The sequence below is a fragment of the Herpailurus yagouaroundi genome, unplaced genomic scaffold (assembly GCF_014898765.1).
Source record: "Herpailurus yagouaroundi ecotype Mexico unplaced genomic scaffold, PumYag 100, whole genome shotgun sequence".
Taxonomy (NCBI): domain Eukaryota; kingdom Metazoa; phylum Chordata; class Mammalia; order Carnivora; family Felidae; genus Herpailurus; species Herpailurus yagouaroundi.
The window spans coordinates 65,003,779-65,023,234 of NW_024412391.1; the positions used below are offsets into that span (position 1 = coordinate 65,003,779).

At 36.0% G+C, this 19,456-nt stretch overlaps 1 protein-coding gene across 5 annotated transcripts in view; it reads left to right on the plus strand.

The window, feature by feature from the left end:
- PEX1 (peroxisomal biogenesis factor 1) overlaps nt 1-19,456 on the plus strand; it is a 61,825-nt gene that overhangs the window by 10,398 nt on the left and 31,971 nt on the right. For all 5 annotated transcript variants that reach the window (XM_040472690.1, XM_040472689.1, XM_040472687.1 and 2 more), the window contains exons 6-13: nt 1,110-1,229; nt 4,521-4,644; nt 4,890-4,990; nt 5,881-5,963; nt 7,079-7,211; nt 12,828-12,924; nt 14,612-14,782; nt 16,208-16,362. In XM_040472690.1, the coding sequence (XP_040328624.1) occupies nt 1,110-1,229; nt 4,521-4,644; nt 4,890-4,990; nt 5,881-5,963; nt 7,079-7,211; nt 12,828-12,924; nt 14,612-14,782; nt 16,208-16,362 (984 nt within the window). The remainder of the gene's footprint in view (nt 1-1,109; nt 1,230-4,520; nt 4,645-4,889; nt 4,991-5,880; nt 5,964-7,078; nt 7,212-12,827; nt 12,925-14,611; nt 14,783-16,207; nt 16,363-19,456) is intronic.

Sequence of the window (19,456 nt, forward strand, 5' to 3'; positions counted from 1 at the left end):
TGAGCCACGCAGATGCCCCATGAAGCCTTACATTTTTAATACCTGCCAAAGGTTTGTTCCCCAGTTCCTGAAAGCAGAGGAGGGACTTGTTATATGTTGGGGGAAATGCCCAGGTAGGGAGATACTCACGGTGTGAGCTGGCACCAGGATGGGAATGTGTCCAGAAGCTGCTTACCCTGATGAGGTCAGCTCTTTAACTGTGGGCCTGGCGGGGAGGTGATGGGGGGTGGGGGGGTTGGTGGAGAGAGGAGAGCAGCTGTTGTTTCCTCTTCTCATCCCGGCCTCAGGTAGTGATGCTTCATTTATGTGAAATGAGTCACTAGCCCCCTCTTACTTGAACTTAATTTGAGCATTGTAAAGTGAGACTTCATGGTGATAAAGGGAGGAAATTGTTAGGGAAGAAAAATGGGAAAGGAAGGGGGTCATCTTTGTAGATTTCTTTTACTGCCAGTTTCACATATGGCCTCTGTGCTGGCAACTTACAAAGTTTTAATCTCTTTGGCTTATATCATTTTCTAAAATTCTAGACCATCAGCTCATTATTTTCTGTTAGCTCTAAACTCCCAGTTTAAGAGATCCTGCTACATCTTCAAAATAAAAAATGTCTAACACTGAACTTGTTAGGACTTTCCTTCTGTGAATGGTTCTGCCACGTGGTGGGAATATTTTTTTTTTTTCCTTATGAATATGTGGTGAGTACGGGGTGAAGAAGTGCCAGGTAAAGGCCTGGAGACCATATAAGATAGCAGCAGGGAGTCCACGCTTCCCACTCCACTTTAAAGGTTGGCAGCCGTGGGCACTGAACAGTGGTGGTACTGGCAGCAGGTGCCATCCCGTACTCACACAGGCTTGACTCAAGAGAGCACAGCTGATGGATTGCATTCTGAGGAGGGTGTGAGAAGAAAGAAATGAAGGGGAAAAACTAAAATGTTTGTAATACAACAATACCTGAACATCCATCTGGTTACTCTCTGAATCATGATAACGCCAATTTACTTACCCATTAATTTACCCGAGTTTATGAAAGTTAATACCAATATTTACACTGTGGAATATTTTTAAATCAAGTTTTAGGCATATTTATATTTTTATTTATTTTTATATTTCAGATTCCAGATGACCTGAGAAAGAGACTAAATATAGAAATGCATGCAGTAGTCAGAATAACTCCAGTGGAAATTACCCCTAAAATTCCAAGATCTCTAAAATTACAACCTAGAGAAAACTTAGTGAGTTCAAATTTATGTTTTGTCAGTTGTTTTACACATCTTATGAGATACTTTGGCTAAATAATAAGAATGTTGTATTTCCTTTTGCTAGAAGGGTGAAGAAGTCTTTTTGTGGTAAAATATATATAACAAAATGCTGTTTTAACCATTTTTAAGTGTACGGTTCAGCATTAATTACATTCGTAATGTGCAATCATTGCCACATCTATTTCCAAAACTTTTCCATTTCCCCAAACAGAAACTCTGTGCCCAGTAAGCAATAACTCCCTATCCCGTCCTCCCCCAGCTCCTGGTAACCCTATGTACATTCTGTCTCTGTGAATTTGGTTATTCTAGATATTTCGTATAAGTGGAATCATACAGTATTTGCCCTTTGTGTCTGGCTTATTTCACTTAGCATGTTTTCAAGGTTCACCCATGTTATAGAATGTATTAGAACTTCATTCCTATTCCTGGGTAAATAATATTCCATTGTATGTATATACCACATTTTGTTTACCCATTCATTTGTTGATGGACCCTTGGATTGTTTCTACCTTTTTGGCTCTTGTGAATAATGCTGCTATAGAACCTGTTTGAGTCTCTGCTCTCAGTTCTTTTGGGTATATACCTAGGAGTTGAGTTGATGGATTTTATGGTAATTCTGTGTTTAATTTTTCGAGAAACTAAGAAGTCTTTAGTAAGCAACACACATATTATGTATATTGTGCCAATGCAAATATGATAATTTAGCTTTTTTTTTTTATTATTAAGTAAGCTTTACACCCAATATGGGGCTTGAAATCATGTCCCCAAGATCAAGAGTTGCATGCTTTATTGACTGAGCCAGCCAGGTGCCCTGATAATTTGGCTTTTAGAAGATAGGTATTTTTACTATATTCATGTAATTTTTAAAAATTTTCCCATATTACAGCGTTAATATTGCAACCAAAAGAGTGCTAGACTGCTCGCTAATAGAGTATTATCACCTGTACCAGTTTAGTTTACCAGTTCTCAGAGCACTACAATCCAGGAAAATTACTGTTTTCTAGGTTTTGAAACTTCCAAACATGACTTTATCCTTCTCTGATTATTTGAATGGTCCTTTTGGGTCTTTAGGATCATGATGGTCATTATAGCATGGAAGAGCCATTTTAATATTTTTTTTTTCAACGTTTATTTATTTTTGGGACAGAGAGAGACAGAGGATGAACGGGGGAGGGGCAGAGAGAGAGGGAGACACAGAATCGAAAACAGGCTCCAGGCTCCGAGCCATCAGCCCAGAGCCTGACGCGGGGCTCGAACTCCCGGACCGCGAGATCGTGACCTGGCTGAAGTCGGACGCTTAACCGACTGCGCCACCCAGGCGCCCCAGGAAGAGCCATTTTAACAGAACTTTGATGAAACCCCAGATAAGATTGCTTCTATTATGTACTGGAGAAGAGAAAAATAAATAGAATAAATGCCATTTCCACAATAGTATGGAACTGAACATTTAACACATTGGCAGAACTGTACACAGTGATTTCTAGTTTTAACTTTTTAGCTAACTGATCTTTGTATTTTTCAAAAGTTAGGTCTTGTGTACAGACATTTGACTTTTTTTTTTTTTTTTTGTCTCAGTATGAGGCTCTTACTGCAGAATTCCTTTTTTAATCCTGAGTTGCATATTTTAGTGGAACTTTTAGGATGTTGGCAGGTGTCTCTGGGGTGATTATATCTCTTAGGACCTAAACATGTTTGATTCTAGAGGAACTGTGAGTTGCTTTCTGATTCTTCAGGTCTTGATTTTAAATATATTTTTTTAAGTAAACTCTACAGTGGATGTGGGGCTTGAACTCATGACCCCAAGATCAGGAGTCTCATGCTCTACCAACTGAACCAGCCAGGCACCTGGTTTTAAATAGTTTTCATTTTCATTTTCAGACTTCCTTTAGGTCTTTAATCCCATTGCCCAATAACATCGAAAGAAGTGACAGATGGTTTCTGTGATCTTTAAGAATGGGAAAGCGATGCCTGTACTTAGTTTAGCCTGCTTTTGTGGTGATCAAGTTCTAAACCAAGCTTAATCAGCAGAGCTAAGCTTGACTCTGGATGAATAGAGGCTTATTTTCCTAGGCAGATATTAATGATCTTTCCTATATGAACTTTTGTGTATTCCTGTTTTTGTCTTCACGTAGGTTTTAAAAACTTAAATTAAAAGCTTTAAAAATTAATAGTGTTTTTCTCAGAATTTCTTTATACCTCTTAATTTATTAACGTTACACTTACTGGGTATAACAGTACTACAATCTGCTTAACAGAAAAACAAAGAAAAGTGACTTGAACATACAAAGAATTTATTTTTCTTATGTACAGAGAAGTTTGGAGGAGCTCATAGGTGGTTAAACCATATCATCAGGGACCTAGGCTCCTTTGGTCTTTCTGCCATCCTTAGCCTATAACTTTCCTCCTCTTAGATGCAAGGCATTTGCTGTACGTATAGGCATCACATATGCGTTCTTGGCAGAAGGAAAGACACAAAGCAAAAACCTCCTTGCAAGGTTTGTATACCTTTTAATTAGGAAGGGAGGCCCTTCTCAACAATTGCTGATTGCACACTATTGGTCAGAAGGGAGTCACATGTATGTGCACACATATGCACACACAGGTCCACTCTGGGAATTGGAGAGTTTTCTTTCTCACCTCTTTAATAGAGGGAAGCAAGGGAGAATGGAGTTGGAATGGTTTTCCATCCAGTGAGCCAAATTATGGTATATGTGTCACTGGTCCTAGAGGTAGGGAGTGTTAAAACTTTGCCACTTGTGTAAATGTTTCTTCCAGCTTCAGTGTATTCCTTGGGCTGTAATATCAATTCCCAGATCTGTGCCTCTAAATATGAACATCCTTCCTGGTTTTATTTGGTAAGGTTTGCTTTTTTTTTTTTTTTAATGTTTAAGTTGTTTCTTTTTAGTTGCTCCATTTAATAGATTATAAAATTGAGGTTCAGACAGTTTCATTAATTTGCCCACAGTCACACAGATAATAAATGGTCATGCCAGACTGGTTTGCACCTTGAACTAGCACATTTATTTTTGCCACACTGTTGTAGAATGGGTATACCGTGATTTACTTCCCCAGTCTCCTACCAATGGATACCATCTTATGGTTCTCACATGAGGTGAGCAAGGCTCAGAGAGGTTAAGAAGCTTGCTTAAGGTCCATCAGCCATATCAAGGTTTACATATTAATGTAAGGCGTTAAACTAAGGATGTTAACGTTAAATTTAGGTATTTGGATAATTCATTACTGTTCTTCCCTTTTCTCTGGCAGCCTAAAGATGTAAGTGAAGAAGATGTAAAAAGTGTGTTCTCTTCATGGCTACAGCAATGTACCACTACCACACTTCCTTTGATAATATCAGAGGAAGAATATATTAAGCTGAGAATTAAAGATGGTGGGTAAATTTTGTTATTTGGATATTTTTCCTACTAAATAAGTGAAATATTTTCATTGTTGTTACAACCTTTAATACATGTGAACAGGAAGCATAATAATGATAAGTAAATGGTAGATTTTACATATTGAAGAATGCTTTTATTTAAATTTAAAGAAATTTGAATCTTAAATTATCTCTGTTTCAGTACTAACTCACATTTATTACTTGTTTTTTTCTTTTTCTTTTTTTTTTTTTTTTGATAGAGTTGGAGGAGTTTTCTCTAAATATAGTTCATTCTTGGGAAAAAGAAAAAGAAAACATTTTTTTATTGAGTCCCAATCTGCTGCAGAAGATCACAATACAAGTAATCATATAACTATTGAATCTTTAATAAGATAATATTTGTCACATTGGATCAATAATAAAGTATGAATTTACCTGTAAGACTTTGCATCCTGAAGTGTATTAGAAACGTGAATGATAAGAGTAAGGAATAACTTGATTTAAAATATTTTATTATATAGTCTCTTTAAGTTATCTAAACAAATTGATTTATCCTAAATTTAAAATCAATGCACAATTAAGTTTCAAGAATAGAATTGATTGTGTTAACTGGAAGATAGATCATGATTTCAAATTATTCTCATATTGAAACAAAGGAAAACTTAGCTTTTGGGATTTGATTTTTAAAATTCCTATTTTTAGTTGGAGTTCTGCTGCACAACCCCTATTATTTTGTCACTTCTTAAATTCTCAACTCTTCACAAATATTACCAGATCACTTTTCTTCTAGCAGTATTTTAAAAGTGGTCTTTTTTAGAATATTATCTTTTAGCTAGGATATTCACTTCCATTGTTAAAGAATTGAAGATGCTCTAGTCGTTTAGAATTTGAATGGTTTGGAACTAGACCTTGTCTCTACTTTTGAGATAAAATTGAAGGAATACCATTCAAAGAAGATACAAATGGAAGAATTTTGGAGAGTAAATATGACACAAATCAAAATTATAAATAAAGATGTATCTGCAAAATGTATGAAGGAGATGACATTCTTTACTGCTTGGATGAGTAAATTATGTTCCTTGGATGAATAAATTATGATTGTCAAGGCTAATTTGAATAATGATCTTGCATGCACAATGTATCTTTCCTTGGTGGTGTAACAAAATCAGTAATCAGTTTCCTAGGACCCAAGAAAAACAGGCCACAGATATAACTTTGAAATGTAAAATTGATTTTTCCTTGCTACTGTAGGTCCTTCTAGATCCTATGGTAAAAGAAGAAAACAGTGAGGAAATTGACTTTATTCTTCCTTTTTTAAAGCTGAACTGCTTGGGGTAAGAAGTTATGGCCAAACTAATATGTTTACAGACATGTTTGACATTATCTCTGGCAGGGTTTTTATATGTAAATATTAAAGTAGATGTTAATGTCATTGAATAATCTCAGTAATGCATTAGTAGATATTTTTTCAAGGATTGTTTCTGTTTTCACACCTAGCTTGGTAATTTGCCTTGTCTTCTTAGGTAACTACATAAAAGTCTGAAGCTTATTAGAAATTTTACTTCAAGATTTGATTTGTGAGAAGGAAACAACTGGTTATGACCCAGATTATATGTGCTCGAATAAAACAATAATTCTTAAGAGTTAATACATTTACTTTAAAAGTTAATCTAAAAACATTATTTGAATGTTTAAAAATATTTCAAATTAAGTTATTCCTTCAGCTATTTTATTAATGTACTAATTGGGATTATTTGTGTTTTCCTTAACTTTTAAGACAAGTCTGAAAAGAACCTCGTCTTAACTTATCTCTTAGGAAATATGAGACTCTCGTATAAACATTATATCTCAGAATTCCTCACAGAAACCTTTAGTGGTTATAGTAGCAGTGAGTTGATTTCCTGTAATAGTATAATCTGTAAATGTTTTAATACAAGTACTAAACCATAAAGTAACAATGTTTATAGCATAATGCTCATGTAGAAAGTAAAATCTCTTCAGCTCAGATTCTGATTTTCAGAATTTATATTATCAGAAATAAAGTGGTAGAGTCAGGAAGTAGGTTGAAGTTCATGCTTGTATAATCTACACATTGAAACCGGATTTCAAAGCTTAATTTAAGAGGAAATAAGTCTTCAATTCTTTTAACACTTCGAATGCTCTCATTTATGATTTGTTGTTTGTGTCTGTTAAGACAAATTCCTTGAGATGTCCTGTTAAGACAAAACTTTTAGTTACTGTACATGTTTGAAAGTAATAAAATTAATTTTAAAAGTTGTGACTCAGATTTGGCATTAATTCAATACGCTGTCAACTAAGGGAAACTTTCTAACATTTTACTCTTTTAAAAATCATTAATTAGCCTGGAAAGGAAAGTTTCAGAATTTTTTACAGCTGGATTTTATCCTGCTTCAGCGTTTTATCATGCAATAATGTATATATTTTGCAGAGGAGTGAATTCTTTAGGTGTGTCTTCCATGGAACACATCACTCACAGCCTCCTGGGGCGCCCTTTGTCTCGGCAGCTGATGTCCCTTGTAGCGGGACTTAGGAATGGAGCCCTTTTATTCACAGGAGGAAAGGTACGTAGTTAAAATGTGCCCATTTCACTAATAACTAATTTTATTTTTTTCTTTGAGTTTTGATCATCTGTTATATAGAGTTGTTAATACAAGATATAGGAAGTGGTGATTTAGAAAGTGGTGATGAATAAAATGAATAAGGTGTCATGCTCACTGCCTTTTTTATGTATCATTTGATACAATTGTATGATTTTTCTTTTTTAGGGTGTTGATAGGGTTGATTTTTTTTCACATGTTGAACCAGCCTTGCATGTATGTAATAAATCTCACTTGGTCGTGGTGTATTTTCTTTGTATACATTGCTGAGTTCTGTTTGCTAAAAATCCTTTTTTTTTTTTAATGTTTTAAAAAAATTTATTTAATCTCCATACCCGACATGGGGTTCAAACTCACAACTGAGATCAAGAGTCTCTTCTGACTGAGCCAGCTAGACACCCCATTATTTGCTAATATTTCTGTTGAGGATTTTTGCATCTAAATTCATGAGCAACAGCCGTTGTTAATTACCTGACTTTAGCTCAGGTCATGATCTCTCAGTCCCTGGGTTTGAGCCCCGTGTCCAGATCTGTGCTGACAGTTCAGAACCTGGAGCCTGCTTCGAATTCTTTGTTTCCCTTTCTTTCTGCCCCTTCCCCGCTCACACTCTTTCTCTCTCAAAAATATATAAACATTAAAAAAATTGTTTTAATTCATGAGCAATATTAGCCTATAGTTTTCTGGTTTTGTACCACTTTTGTGTGGTGTTGCTATTAGGGTAATACTGGCCTCATAAAATGAGTTGAGAAGTGTTCTTTCCTGTTCTGTTTTCTAGAAGAGAGCATATACAGTTGGTATTCATTCTTCCTTAAATGTTTAGTAAAATCTCCAGTGAAACCATCTGGGTGTTGAGATTTTTGTCACCTTTGACTTTTTTTTTTTTTTTAATGTTTATTTATTTTTGAGAGTGTGAGCGGAGGAGGGGCAGAGAGGGAGACACAGAATCCAAAGCAGGCTCCAGTCTCCAGGCTGTCAGCACAGAGCCTAGTGTGAGGCCCTGGCTCATAAACCATGAGATCATGACATGAGACATGTTGGACACTTAACCGACTGAGCCACAGAGGCGCCCCGACCTTTAACTTTAAAAAAAAATTTTTTTATGTTTATTCAATTTTGAAAGACAGAGAGACCCAGAGCACAAGCACGGGTGGGGCAGAGAGAGAGGGGGACACAGAATCTGAAGCAGGCTCCAGACTCTGAGCTGTCAGCACAGAGCGTGATGTGGGGCCCGAACTCATGAACCGCGAGATCATGACCTGAGCTGAAGTCAGACACTCAACTGACTGAGCCACCTAGCTGCCCCAGGACCTTTAACTTCTTAATTATAAAATAAATTAAATTTCCTTAATTGTCTTATTTCACCATGGCAGACATTTGGTAGTTTGTAATTTTCAAGGAATTGGTCCATTTCTTCTAAGTTGTCAAATTTATGAGCATAAAGTTGTTTGTAGTATTCCTTTCATTATCCTTTGAATGGCTGTGGAATCTACTGTGGTGTTCCATTTCCTGATTTTGGTGTTTTGTGTCTTTTCTCTTTTTAATCTTCATCAGTTTTGCTAGAGTTTCCCTGCCCTTTTTTTTTTTTAATTTTTTTGTTTTAACGCTTAATTTTTGAGACAGAGAGAGACAGAGCATGAATGGGGGAGGGTCAGAGAGAGGGAGACACAGAATCCGAAACAGGTTCCAGGCTCTGAGCTGTCAGCACAGAGCCCGACGCGGGGCTCGAACTCACAGGCCGCGAGATCATGACCTGAGCCGAAGTCGGCCGCTTAACCAACCAAGCCACCCAGGCGTCCCTCCCTGCCCTTTTAAAGGGCTTACAGTTTTATTATTTGCCAGTGCAAAATTATTTTCAGAGGTCCAGTGTGGTCTCTGTGAATCTTTGTTCTTTTATTCAATTCAAAATTTTAAGACTTTTTCATTTCCATTCACTTTTAACTTTAGTAAAATAGCTCTTTTTCCTGTTACTAGTTCAGTTGCTTTCTTCTGATTCTTACTTAAAATGTAACAGCTACTCCAAGGGTGCCTGGCTGGCTCATCAGTAGAACATGTGACTCCTGATCTTGGGGTTGTGAGTTCAAGCCCCACACTGGGTATAGAGATTACTTAAAAATAAAATTTAAAAAAATACATATTTTTATATACATATCTATATGCAGTAAAAAATATATATGTGTGTGTGCATGTGTATGTGTGTGTGTGTATATATACACATACATGTATATATATGTGTATATATATGTATACACCAATAACCCTAGTATTCCCTTTAGGAAACCAGAAAAAGAGCAAATTAAGTCCAGTGTAAGGAGAAGAAAAGAAATAAGAATTAGAGCATAAATCAGTGAATTAAAGACAGGAAATCAACAGAGAAAAATCAGTGAAACCAGAGCTGCTTCTTTGAAAAGATCAATAAAATTGATAAGCCTTTAGCCAGTCTAAGAAAAAAAAAGAAGACACAAATTACTAATACCAGAAATGAAAGAGGGAACATCACTACAGATCCCATAAACATTAAAAGGATAATAAAGTCGTAATAGTAATAGGCAACTCTATGCCCACAAATTTGATAACCATCTTAGATGAATGGACCAATTCTTTGAAAGACACAAGTTCCCAAAACTTGCACAAGAAGTGTACAATATAAAAAGGCCTATAAGGAAGATATTATACCAGTTTTCTACAATCTCTTTCAGAGGATAGAAGCAGAAAGAATGCTTCCTAAATCGTCCTGTGAGTCCAGCCTTACCTTAATACCAAAACCAGACAAAGACGTTAAAAGAAAACTGCAGACTGATAACCTCTCATGAACATAGATACAAAAATCCTCAACAAAATATTAGCAAATCAAATCAACCAATGTGTATAAAGAATTGTATACCATGATCAAGTGGAGATTTATCCCAGGTATGCAAGCTGGTGAAATATAGGAACTATTCTATGTGGTTTCTAGGTTTCTGTGTCACATTTCAAAATGCATCATCATTGTATATTTATTTTGAAAAAGCAATATCGTATTGACTCAGAAATCAGACTTCTCCATCTCACCTAGGGGTATCATGGGTAATATGAAGAACAAGCAGAAGACCTGGATTTGAGTCCCACCTCTGTCATGTACTTTCTGACTATGACCACAGGCAGTTTTGTGGTTTCTTAATCTGCCTTCTTAGGATAAACCTCACTTAAGGGAAATAATATATGGAAAAACACTTTGTAAACTCAAAAGTGCTATACAAGTGTGATTTACTTTGTGAGGAGAAAGCCCTCAAACTAAGCAAAGTATGATAGATGGGACCTGTACCCCAGCACCCTTAATTTCTTTATTTTTTGGAGCCCGTTGATTTTAAATGTAAATACAATTCTGTAAGGTGTAAGTGTGGTAGTATTTGTTGAGTGGCTGCTAAATTTCAGATTTTGTATAACAAGCTTGGCTGTTTTTCCAGTCCACGGTGCTGAAAAACAAAATGTTAGAACTGGTGCAGGGCTGTTAAAGCTAGACAAAACAGCAAGGGTAGGAAATAATACTAGATCGAGGGGAAAAAACCTATATTAAAAGAACTGTAAAAACCTGCCAACATTCAGCTTTTCTAGGGGGCACTATAGCAACGGTCAGCAAAAAAATTTTTTTAAATGTTTGTTTATTTTTGAGAGACAGAGAGAGACAGAGTGTGAGCGGGGGAGGGGCAGAGAGAGAGAGAGAAAGACACAGAATCTGAAGAGGCTCCAGGCCCCGAGCCGTCAGCACAGAGCCCTATGTGGGGCTCGAACTCACAAGCGGCGAGATCATGACCTGAGCTGAAGTCGGACACTCAACCGACTGAACCACCCAGGGGCCCCGGTCAGCAAAATTTTAAATATGTGTGTGTACCTTTTGATACAGTAATTCTGCTTCTAGAAATTTATTCTAAAGGTGTAATCTGACAAATAAGTTAACACATATATGGGTATTTATTTTAGCTTTATTTATAATAGTTAAAAATTAGAAACAACATTATTATACATTATTAAACGTGTTATGTGCAGTATGTCCCACAGTGGTGGTGTGCTGGGGAGCCGAAGCAGCTCCATAATTGTGGATAAAGAGGACAGTGATTTATCATGAACCCACATAAATACTGTAATCCCATCTTTACAAATTTACTTAAATGTGTATGAGGTGTCTGGAAGGGTGATACCTCAGAGCAATGGACTGTGGTAAGATTACAGAAAATTTTTTACGTTTCTCTTATACTGTTTACAGTTCCTTTGTATGCTTCACATGTTAATTTATAAGCCAGGAAAAAAATAAAGCTTTTACTTGAAAACAAGAAGTACACATTGGATCAAACTCTATATAGTCTAGAGTCACTTAATAAAAAAGTAAATAGTTCTGCCCACTTTAATAGTCTCTGAGGGCTACATAGTACACTAAGGTCACAGTAATACTGTATATCACCAAGAAACTGTAAATTAAAATTGCAGTTAATTTAAGATGACAAGGAAGTGGGTAATAATTTTTTTTTCACTGAAAATAGTTGAAATTAAATGGGATTAGGTTTCATTTCTCTAGAAAGATTATTTAATGTTTACATTATTCCCTTCTAGTAACAAATAATGAAGCATTGACTGTTTTTAAAGGTAAAAGATTTAAATATCAGTGATTTAAAAAATTGTAAAAACAAATTAAATGTTTATTTTCTGTCTGTGCGGTGTAATGAACATAGGACACATCCAGCTTTTAACAGGTTGAAAGAAAAGACATATTTTGGTGATATCTGCATATCTTCCCCAGCAACTGGACCTGGTGTATTTTTTTTTAACTTTCTCAAAGCAATTGATTATTTTTAGTATTAGTACCAATTAAGGTTGAAGTTGGGGTGGGAAATGTACCTTTTTGGGGGGTTTATATTCCTGAGATTGGGTTGTCATCTGTTAACCTTGCCTGTGTTTATATACCACTTGAGTCATTCTATTAGAGCTGGGAAGCTAGAGCCTTCTGGGTTTTTTTGCAAAATATTACATATTTTTCTTTGCTAGACTTGAATACATGTTTAGGAAATCATTCTTTCCCACTTAATCCTGGAGTGCTCTTAAAACTTCCTGAGTCTCTGGGGCGCCTGGATGACTCAGTCAGTTAAGCGGCTGACTTCGGCTCAGGTCATGATCTCGTGGTCTGTGAGTTCGAGCCCCATGTCGGGCTCTGTGCTGACAGCTCAGAGCGTGGAGCCTGTTTCGGATTCTGTGTCTCCCTCTCTCTGACCCTCCCCTGTTCATGCTCTGTCTCTCCCTGTCTCAAAAATAAATAAAATGTTAAAAAAAAAAATTTAAAACCTCCTTAGTCTAGAGTTTCAGTCCTTCCTGTTAGTTTACTTTATGCTAAATGTCACGCACCATAATGTGATCCTAGAACTCCAGGGAAGTGGGTTTTCTTTTTTTCTTTTTCTTTTTTTTTTTTTTTTTACCCCCAGCTTTATTGAGTTAGAATTGACATAGAATGTTGTGTAGTGTATACTTGATTGGTGAGGCTGAGTCTTGGTTGCCACAGTAACAGAAGCTATTTCTGTGATTGAATATATTGCTTATGAAGCAATTATTTTCTAGGGCAGTGGAAAATCAACTTTAGCCAAGGCAGTCTGTAAAGAAGCATTTGACATATTGGATGCCCATGTGGAGATAGTGGACTGTAAAACTTTACGAGGTATGAATATGGTAACACTCTACATAAATCCCTTTTTTGCTAGAAAGGCAGAAATGTTATTTCATGCTGTTAATCTAGTAAGTACAAATATCTAATCTTCCCTTATCTTTTCTGTTAGTTGTTGAAATTCCTTAGAAAAAATTTTTTTTTCCTTTGGAAAGAGAGCATGAGCTGGGGAGGGGAAGAGGGAGAGAGAAAGAATCCTAAGTAGGCTCCACACCCAGCACAGAGCCTGATGTGGGACTCAGTCTCAGAGATCATGACCTGAGCCAAAATCAAGAATCAGACGCTTAACCGACTGCGCCAGCCAGGTGCCCCAATTCCTTAGAAATTTTAAATCTTTAGCTTTCTAATATTTTCAGCAAAATTTTCTAAACTCTCTATACTTGATGGAGACCCCCCCTCCTTTTATTTTCTTAGCCAAAACTCTTTGTAGACTATATTCCTGGAAGTGCCAACTTAGACCATTCTGAAAAAGTTTGTATTTAGGATATACTCTAATGGGTGTAAATATTCCTAAATTGCTAGGGAAACTCGGCTGTGGACAGTGAAGAGGAGAATTACAATTTACTATATATATACTTTTGTACTTTAAAAATCTTTAATGCTTATGTTATCATCTATTTGATCAAAAAACAAGATTGGAAAGATTTTATTTTGAGTAACCTTTTTTTTTCCCCCTTGGCTACCTCTACCTTGTTATCCCAACCAGTCCATGCTCTGTGTGTGTGTGTGTGTGTGTGTGTGTGTGTGTTTTATGTCTACCATATGGTAAGAAACTAAGAAATAGCCTTCAAAAACTGATTAATTCATATGCTGCAAAGGTGGTTTTAGAGATACTGTCCATCTCTCAGAGTCATGCTTGAACTTCATGTAAATTTTTGTTTTATTTTTTATATTTATATTTTTTTTAATAATTTTTTTTTTTTTTAAGTCTGAGATAGTGTATGTGCATGAGTGAGTGTGCTAGTGGGGAAAGGGCAGAGAGAGAGAGAGAGGGAGAGAGAATCTCAGGTAGGCTCCATGCCATCAGCACAGAGCCTGATGTGGGGCTTGATCCCACGAATGATGAGATCATGACCTGAGCTGAAATCAGGAGTCAAATGCTTAACCAAAAATAGCCACCCAAGAACCTCCAAAATTTTGTTTTTGACCTAAGTCAAAGTAACAGTAAGTAACAGAAATTCTTTACATTGGCTTATGAATGTGTATGTTTTCTATTCTTTGAAAATTAAAACTTGGTAATTCACCAGGAAGTTTGAAGCCAAATGTACGATTCAAATATAGCAACTCTGGGATCTCTAGATAGCTACATTTGTGTTTGATTTTATTTGAATCTTGATCCCCTAGTCTTTCATTTATGTTTTTCCATATCCTGCTTTTATTTTGCTATTTTTTAAGATAGTAATTTTTTATACTGTAATTTTCTGTGGAATGAGTCCAGGTAAAAATAACATGCATAGTATCATATTCCTTTTTTCAGCTTTATAAAATTCAGCACTTTACTGGGTCCTTTGAGGTTCTATTAATTAAACCACGTTAATGATCAAAGTTTAGTGATTGGTATATTAACAAAATATGGATCAAATTTTCATGGTTAAATCAATATTGAGTGTTTCTAATGCTCTGAAAAGGGCAACCTATACTTACCAGCCCTGAAATAACATTTCATATCTTGCATATTAAGGAAAAAGGCTTGAACACATACAAAAAACCCTGGAGCTGGCTTTCTCAGAGGCGACATGGAGGCAGCCTTCTGTGATTCTGCTGGACGACCTTGACCTCATTGTTGGCCTGCCTGCTCTCCCAGAACATGAGCATAGCCCTGAGGCCGCGCAGAGCCAGAGGCTTGCACATGGTAATGGTAACACATCCACTCGTGGCCATGGGCCTTTTTCTTTGGTTAGACAGAAGTTTTAGTCTTAATGTTAAATCTTCTGTCTTCAGAAAACAGATATATGTTATATTGCTTTTGTGGCCTCTGTATTAGCAAAATTGGTAAATAAGAGCCATGTGAAAATTCTACAACCTTGTGATTAGTCTGTTGGGGCCTTTCATTCTCATATACTTATTAGAAATTGCTTAAGTATACAGATTTACTCTGTTCATTTGAAGAACATTTCTATAATGCTTATGCAGAGTCTCTATTCTTAAAATCTAGGAGAGGAAAGAAAAGGAAACCATTTTAGTACAGAATACTGATAGTAATAATGACAGCTACCATGTGCTGAGTGCCTTTTCTGGGCTAGGGATTGTTTTGTACTCTACAGGTAAATATTCTGCTTTTACAGGTGAGTAAATGGAAATTCAGAGATTAGGTAACTGACCAGGGTGGCATAAGTAGGAGGTGGTAGGCTGTGCTCTGCTGGAAGTGTGCACAGGGCACTGTAGGAACATGCACCCTCAACCGGGACTGGGAAGGGGTGGGTAAGGAGCTATCAGAGAAGGCTTTTGGAGCGAGTTAACAACTGAGATTAATGCAATTTTGATGGAGAAGTATAAATTAGCATTAAGTAGCTTCATGCTAATAAAGAAGCACAGGAAGCGTGATCCATAGGCAAAGATACAGAGGTACAAGAAATCGTGGTATGTTAGGGAATACATGGCTGGAGTTTAGAATTCATGGAGAGCTCAGGTTGGCTGCTGGAGGATTTGGTAGCGTTCGGCTGCCTCAAGGTTCTTGAGATCTGGAATTGATAGAAAATGCAACCACAGTGCCTTGGTTATTGCAAATAGTGTTAACCACACAGTTTGAATCCTGTAGGATCTGCGAAACTTATTAGAGTAGTGTTTAATGGAATGCTGCAGATTTCTAGGTCACGATTCCTACACATTGTTAATGCTTGGTTCAGTTCTGACAAAGAACTGGCGTAGAAAGAGATTGTTTAGAAAGTCATAGGAATGGGAACTGTATTTTGCCCAATCAACAGAACACAATATTGGAAATTTATCTTCCTTCTATATTTCAGAGACTCCTGTTTGTTTACTTTCTGAAATCCAGAAGTAAGGAACCTCCTAGGCATTGTTTTGAGCTTATAAATCGAGTTTATAGTACCTGCTAGGCCTCCGTTAGATTGGTTAGAGTGTGGCAGATATTAGGTCCTCAATAGAGAAATCAATGAATGAGTGGCAGATGTAATATTTAAAAGGTATGAAGGATCCATACTCTTTGTACTCCACCTTAAAGCTCGACTTTAGGTTATCATTATTTTTAGTGATTTTATAATTTTTAAATGTCATGTTTATATTTACTAAGCTTCTAAACTATATTGCTTAATTCTAGCTTTGAATGATGCAATGAAAGAGTTTATTTCCATGGGAAGTTTGGTAGCATTGGTTGCCACAAGCCAGTCTCAACATTCACTGCAACCTCTGCTCGTCTCGGCTCAAGGAATTCACATATTTCAGTGTGTCCAACATATTCAGCCACCTGATCAGGTAACATACGACTTGTGAGAATTGCTGAAATATATCCCTCTTTATATAAACCTTTTTTCAGTTTTATTAATGATTTGTGTCTTTAAACTTATGGTTAAGGATATTTAAAAGGTGACATTTGGGGGAGGGCTCAAAAAAAAGGTGACATTTGGTGCATGTTGTGCTTAGATGCACAGTTTCCATTTATAACCAGCTGAAATGTTACGATGTACTTTCCAAGGCTTTTTTGAAAGCATTTCTTCTTCTTCTTAAAGTTTTCTTATTCCATTTAAAAGGAAACAAAAACCCTAAAAATTCTGAACTGCTTCATTTCCCATTGGTGAAATCTGTAAATACATCGTGGAAATTAGAATTTTTTCAGTTTATTCAGATATAATTGACAAATAAGTTTGTATATATTTTAAGTGTACAATATGATTTATACATTGTGAAATAATTTACCACAATCAAGTTAATTGAACACATCCATCACCTTACATAATTACCTTTTTTTCTTTTTAATAAGAAAGAGCATTTAGTGAGAAATGTGTATCGGTTTGTATATGTGTGTGTGTATATGTGTGTGTGTGTGTTTATGTGTGTATATGTACATTATATATATATATAATGTATGTATATATAATATACACATTATATATATATATATATATATATATATATATATATATATATATGTAAAACTCCCCCCCGCCATCATGATAAGTCTACTCTTTAATCCCCTTCACCTATTTTACCCATGCTCCCACCCACCTCCCTTCTGGTAACCATCAGTTTGTTCTCTGCAGTTAAGAGTTTCCGGATTTGTCCCTTTTTTTTTTTTTTCCTTTTCCTTTGCTCACTTGCTTTGTTTCTTAAATTCTGTGTATGAGTGAAGTCATATTTATCTTTCTCTGACTTATTTCACTTAACATTATACTATGGTTCTAGGCATGCCATTGCAAATAATAAGATCTCATTCTTTCTTATGACTGAATACTCCATTGTATGTATATACCACACCTTATCTATTCATCTGTCAGTGGACACTTGGGCTACTTTCATAGTTTGGCTTTTGTAAATAATGCTACAATGAACATAGGGGTGCATGTATCCCTTTGAATTAGTGTTTTTGTATTTTTTTGGTAAATACCCAGTAGTGTGATCACTGGATTGTAGGTTGGTTCTATTTTTAATTTTTTGGGGAACCTCCATGCTTTCCACAATGGCTGCACCAGTTTGCATTCCCACCAAAAGTGCAAGAGGGTTCCACTTTCTCCACATCCTCACCAACATTTGTTGTTTCTTGAGTTTTTGATTTTAGCCATTCTGGCGAGTGTCAGGTGATATCTCACTGTAGTTGTGATTTGCATTTCCCTGATGATGAGTGATGTTGAGCATCTTTTTATGTGTCTGTTGGCTATCTGGATGTCTTTGGAAAAATGTCTCTTCATGTCTTCTACCCATTCTTAATTGGATTATTTGGTTTTTGGGTATTGAGTTTTATCAGTTCTTTATGTATTTTGGATACTAAGCCTTTATCAAATGTGTCATTTGAAAATATCTTCTATTCAGTAGGCTGCCTTTTAGTTTTGTTGATTGTTTCCTTCAATGTGCAGCAGCTTTTTATTTTGATGTAATCCCAGTAGTTCATTTTTGCCTCTATTTCCCTTGCCTCAGGAGTTACATGTAGAAAAATGTTGCATTGGCTAATGTCAGAGAAATTACTGCCTGTGCCCTCTTTAAGGATTTTTTTTTTCTTTAAGGATTTTTATGGTTTCAGGTCTCACATTTAGGTCTTTAATCCATTTTGAGTCTATTTTTGTAGATGGTGAAAGAAAGTGGTCCAGTTTCATTCTTTTGCATGTGGCTATCCAGTTTTCCCAACACCATTTGTTGAAGAGACTGTCTTTTTCCCATTGTATATTTATTAATTGACCATATAATTGTGGTTTATTTCTGCACTTTCTGTTCTGTTCCATTGTTCTGTGTGTCTGTTTTTATGCCAGTACCATACTGTTTTAATTACTACCACTTTGTAATATAACTTGAAATCTGGAATTGCGGGGCGCCTGGGTGGCTTGGTCGGTTAAGTGTCCAACTTCGGCTCAGGTCATGATCTCACAGTCCGTGGGTTCGAGCCCCGCGTCGGGCTCTGTGCTGACAGCTCAGAGCCTGGAGCCTGTTTCAGATTCTGTGTCTCCCTCTCTCTCTGCCCCTCCCCTGTTCATACTCTGTCTCTCTCTGTCTCAAAAATAAATAAATGTTAAAAAAAAAAATTAAAAAAAAAAAAAAAGAAATCTGGAATTGTGACACCTGCAGTTTTGTTTTTCTTTTTCAAGATTGCTTTGGCTATTTGGGGTCTTTTCTGGTTCCATATAAATTTTAGGATTGTTCTAATTCTGTGAAAAATGCTGGTATTATTTTGATTTAGGGATTTCATTAAATATGTAGATTGCTTTGGGTAGTATAGACATTTTAACAATATCTGTTATTCTAACCTGTGAGTGTGAAATGTTTTCCCATTTCTTTGCGTTGTCATGAATTTCTTTCATTAGTATTTTATGGTTTTCAGGGTACAGATCTTTCACCTCTTTGGTTAGGTTTATTACTAGATATCTTACTATTTTTGGTGTGGTTGTAAATGGGATTATTTTCTTAATTTCAGTTTCTGCTGTTTCATTATTAGTGTATAAGAATGCAACAGATTTCTATACATTGATTTTGTATCCTGCAACTTTACTGAATTCATTTCTTAGTTCTAATCTTTTTTTGATGGGGTCTTTCTACATATGGTATCATGTCATCTGTATATGGTGAAAGTTTTATTTCATCTTTACCAAATTGGGTATCTTTTATTTCTTTTTGTTGTCTGATTGCTGTGGCTAGGATTTCAGTATCATGTTGAATAAAAGTGGTGAGGGTAGACATGCTTGTATTATTCCTGACCTTAAGGGAAAAGCTTTCAGTTTTTCACCATTGAGTATGATGTTTACTATGGGATTTTCATATAAGGGCTTTATTATGTTGAAGTATGTTCCCTCTAGGCCTACTTTGCAGAGGATTTTTATCATGAATGGCTGTTGCACTTTGTCAAATGCTTTTTCTGCATCTATTG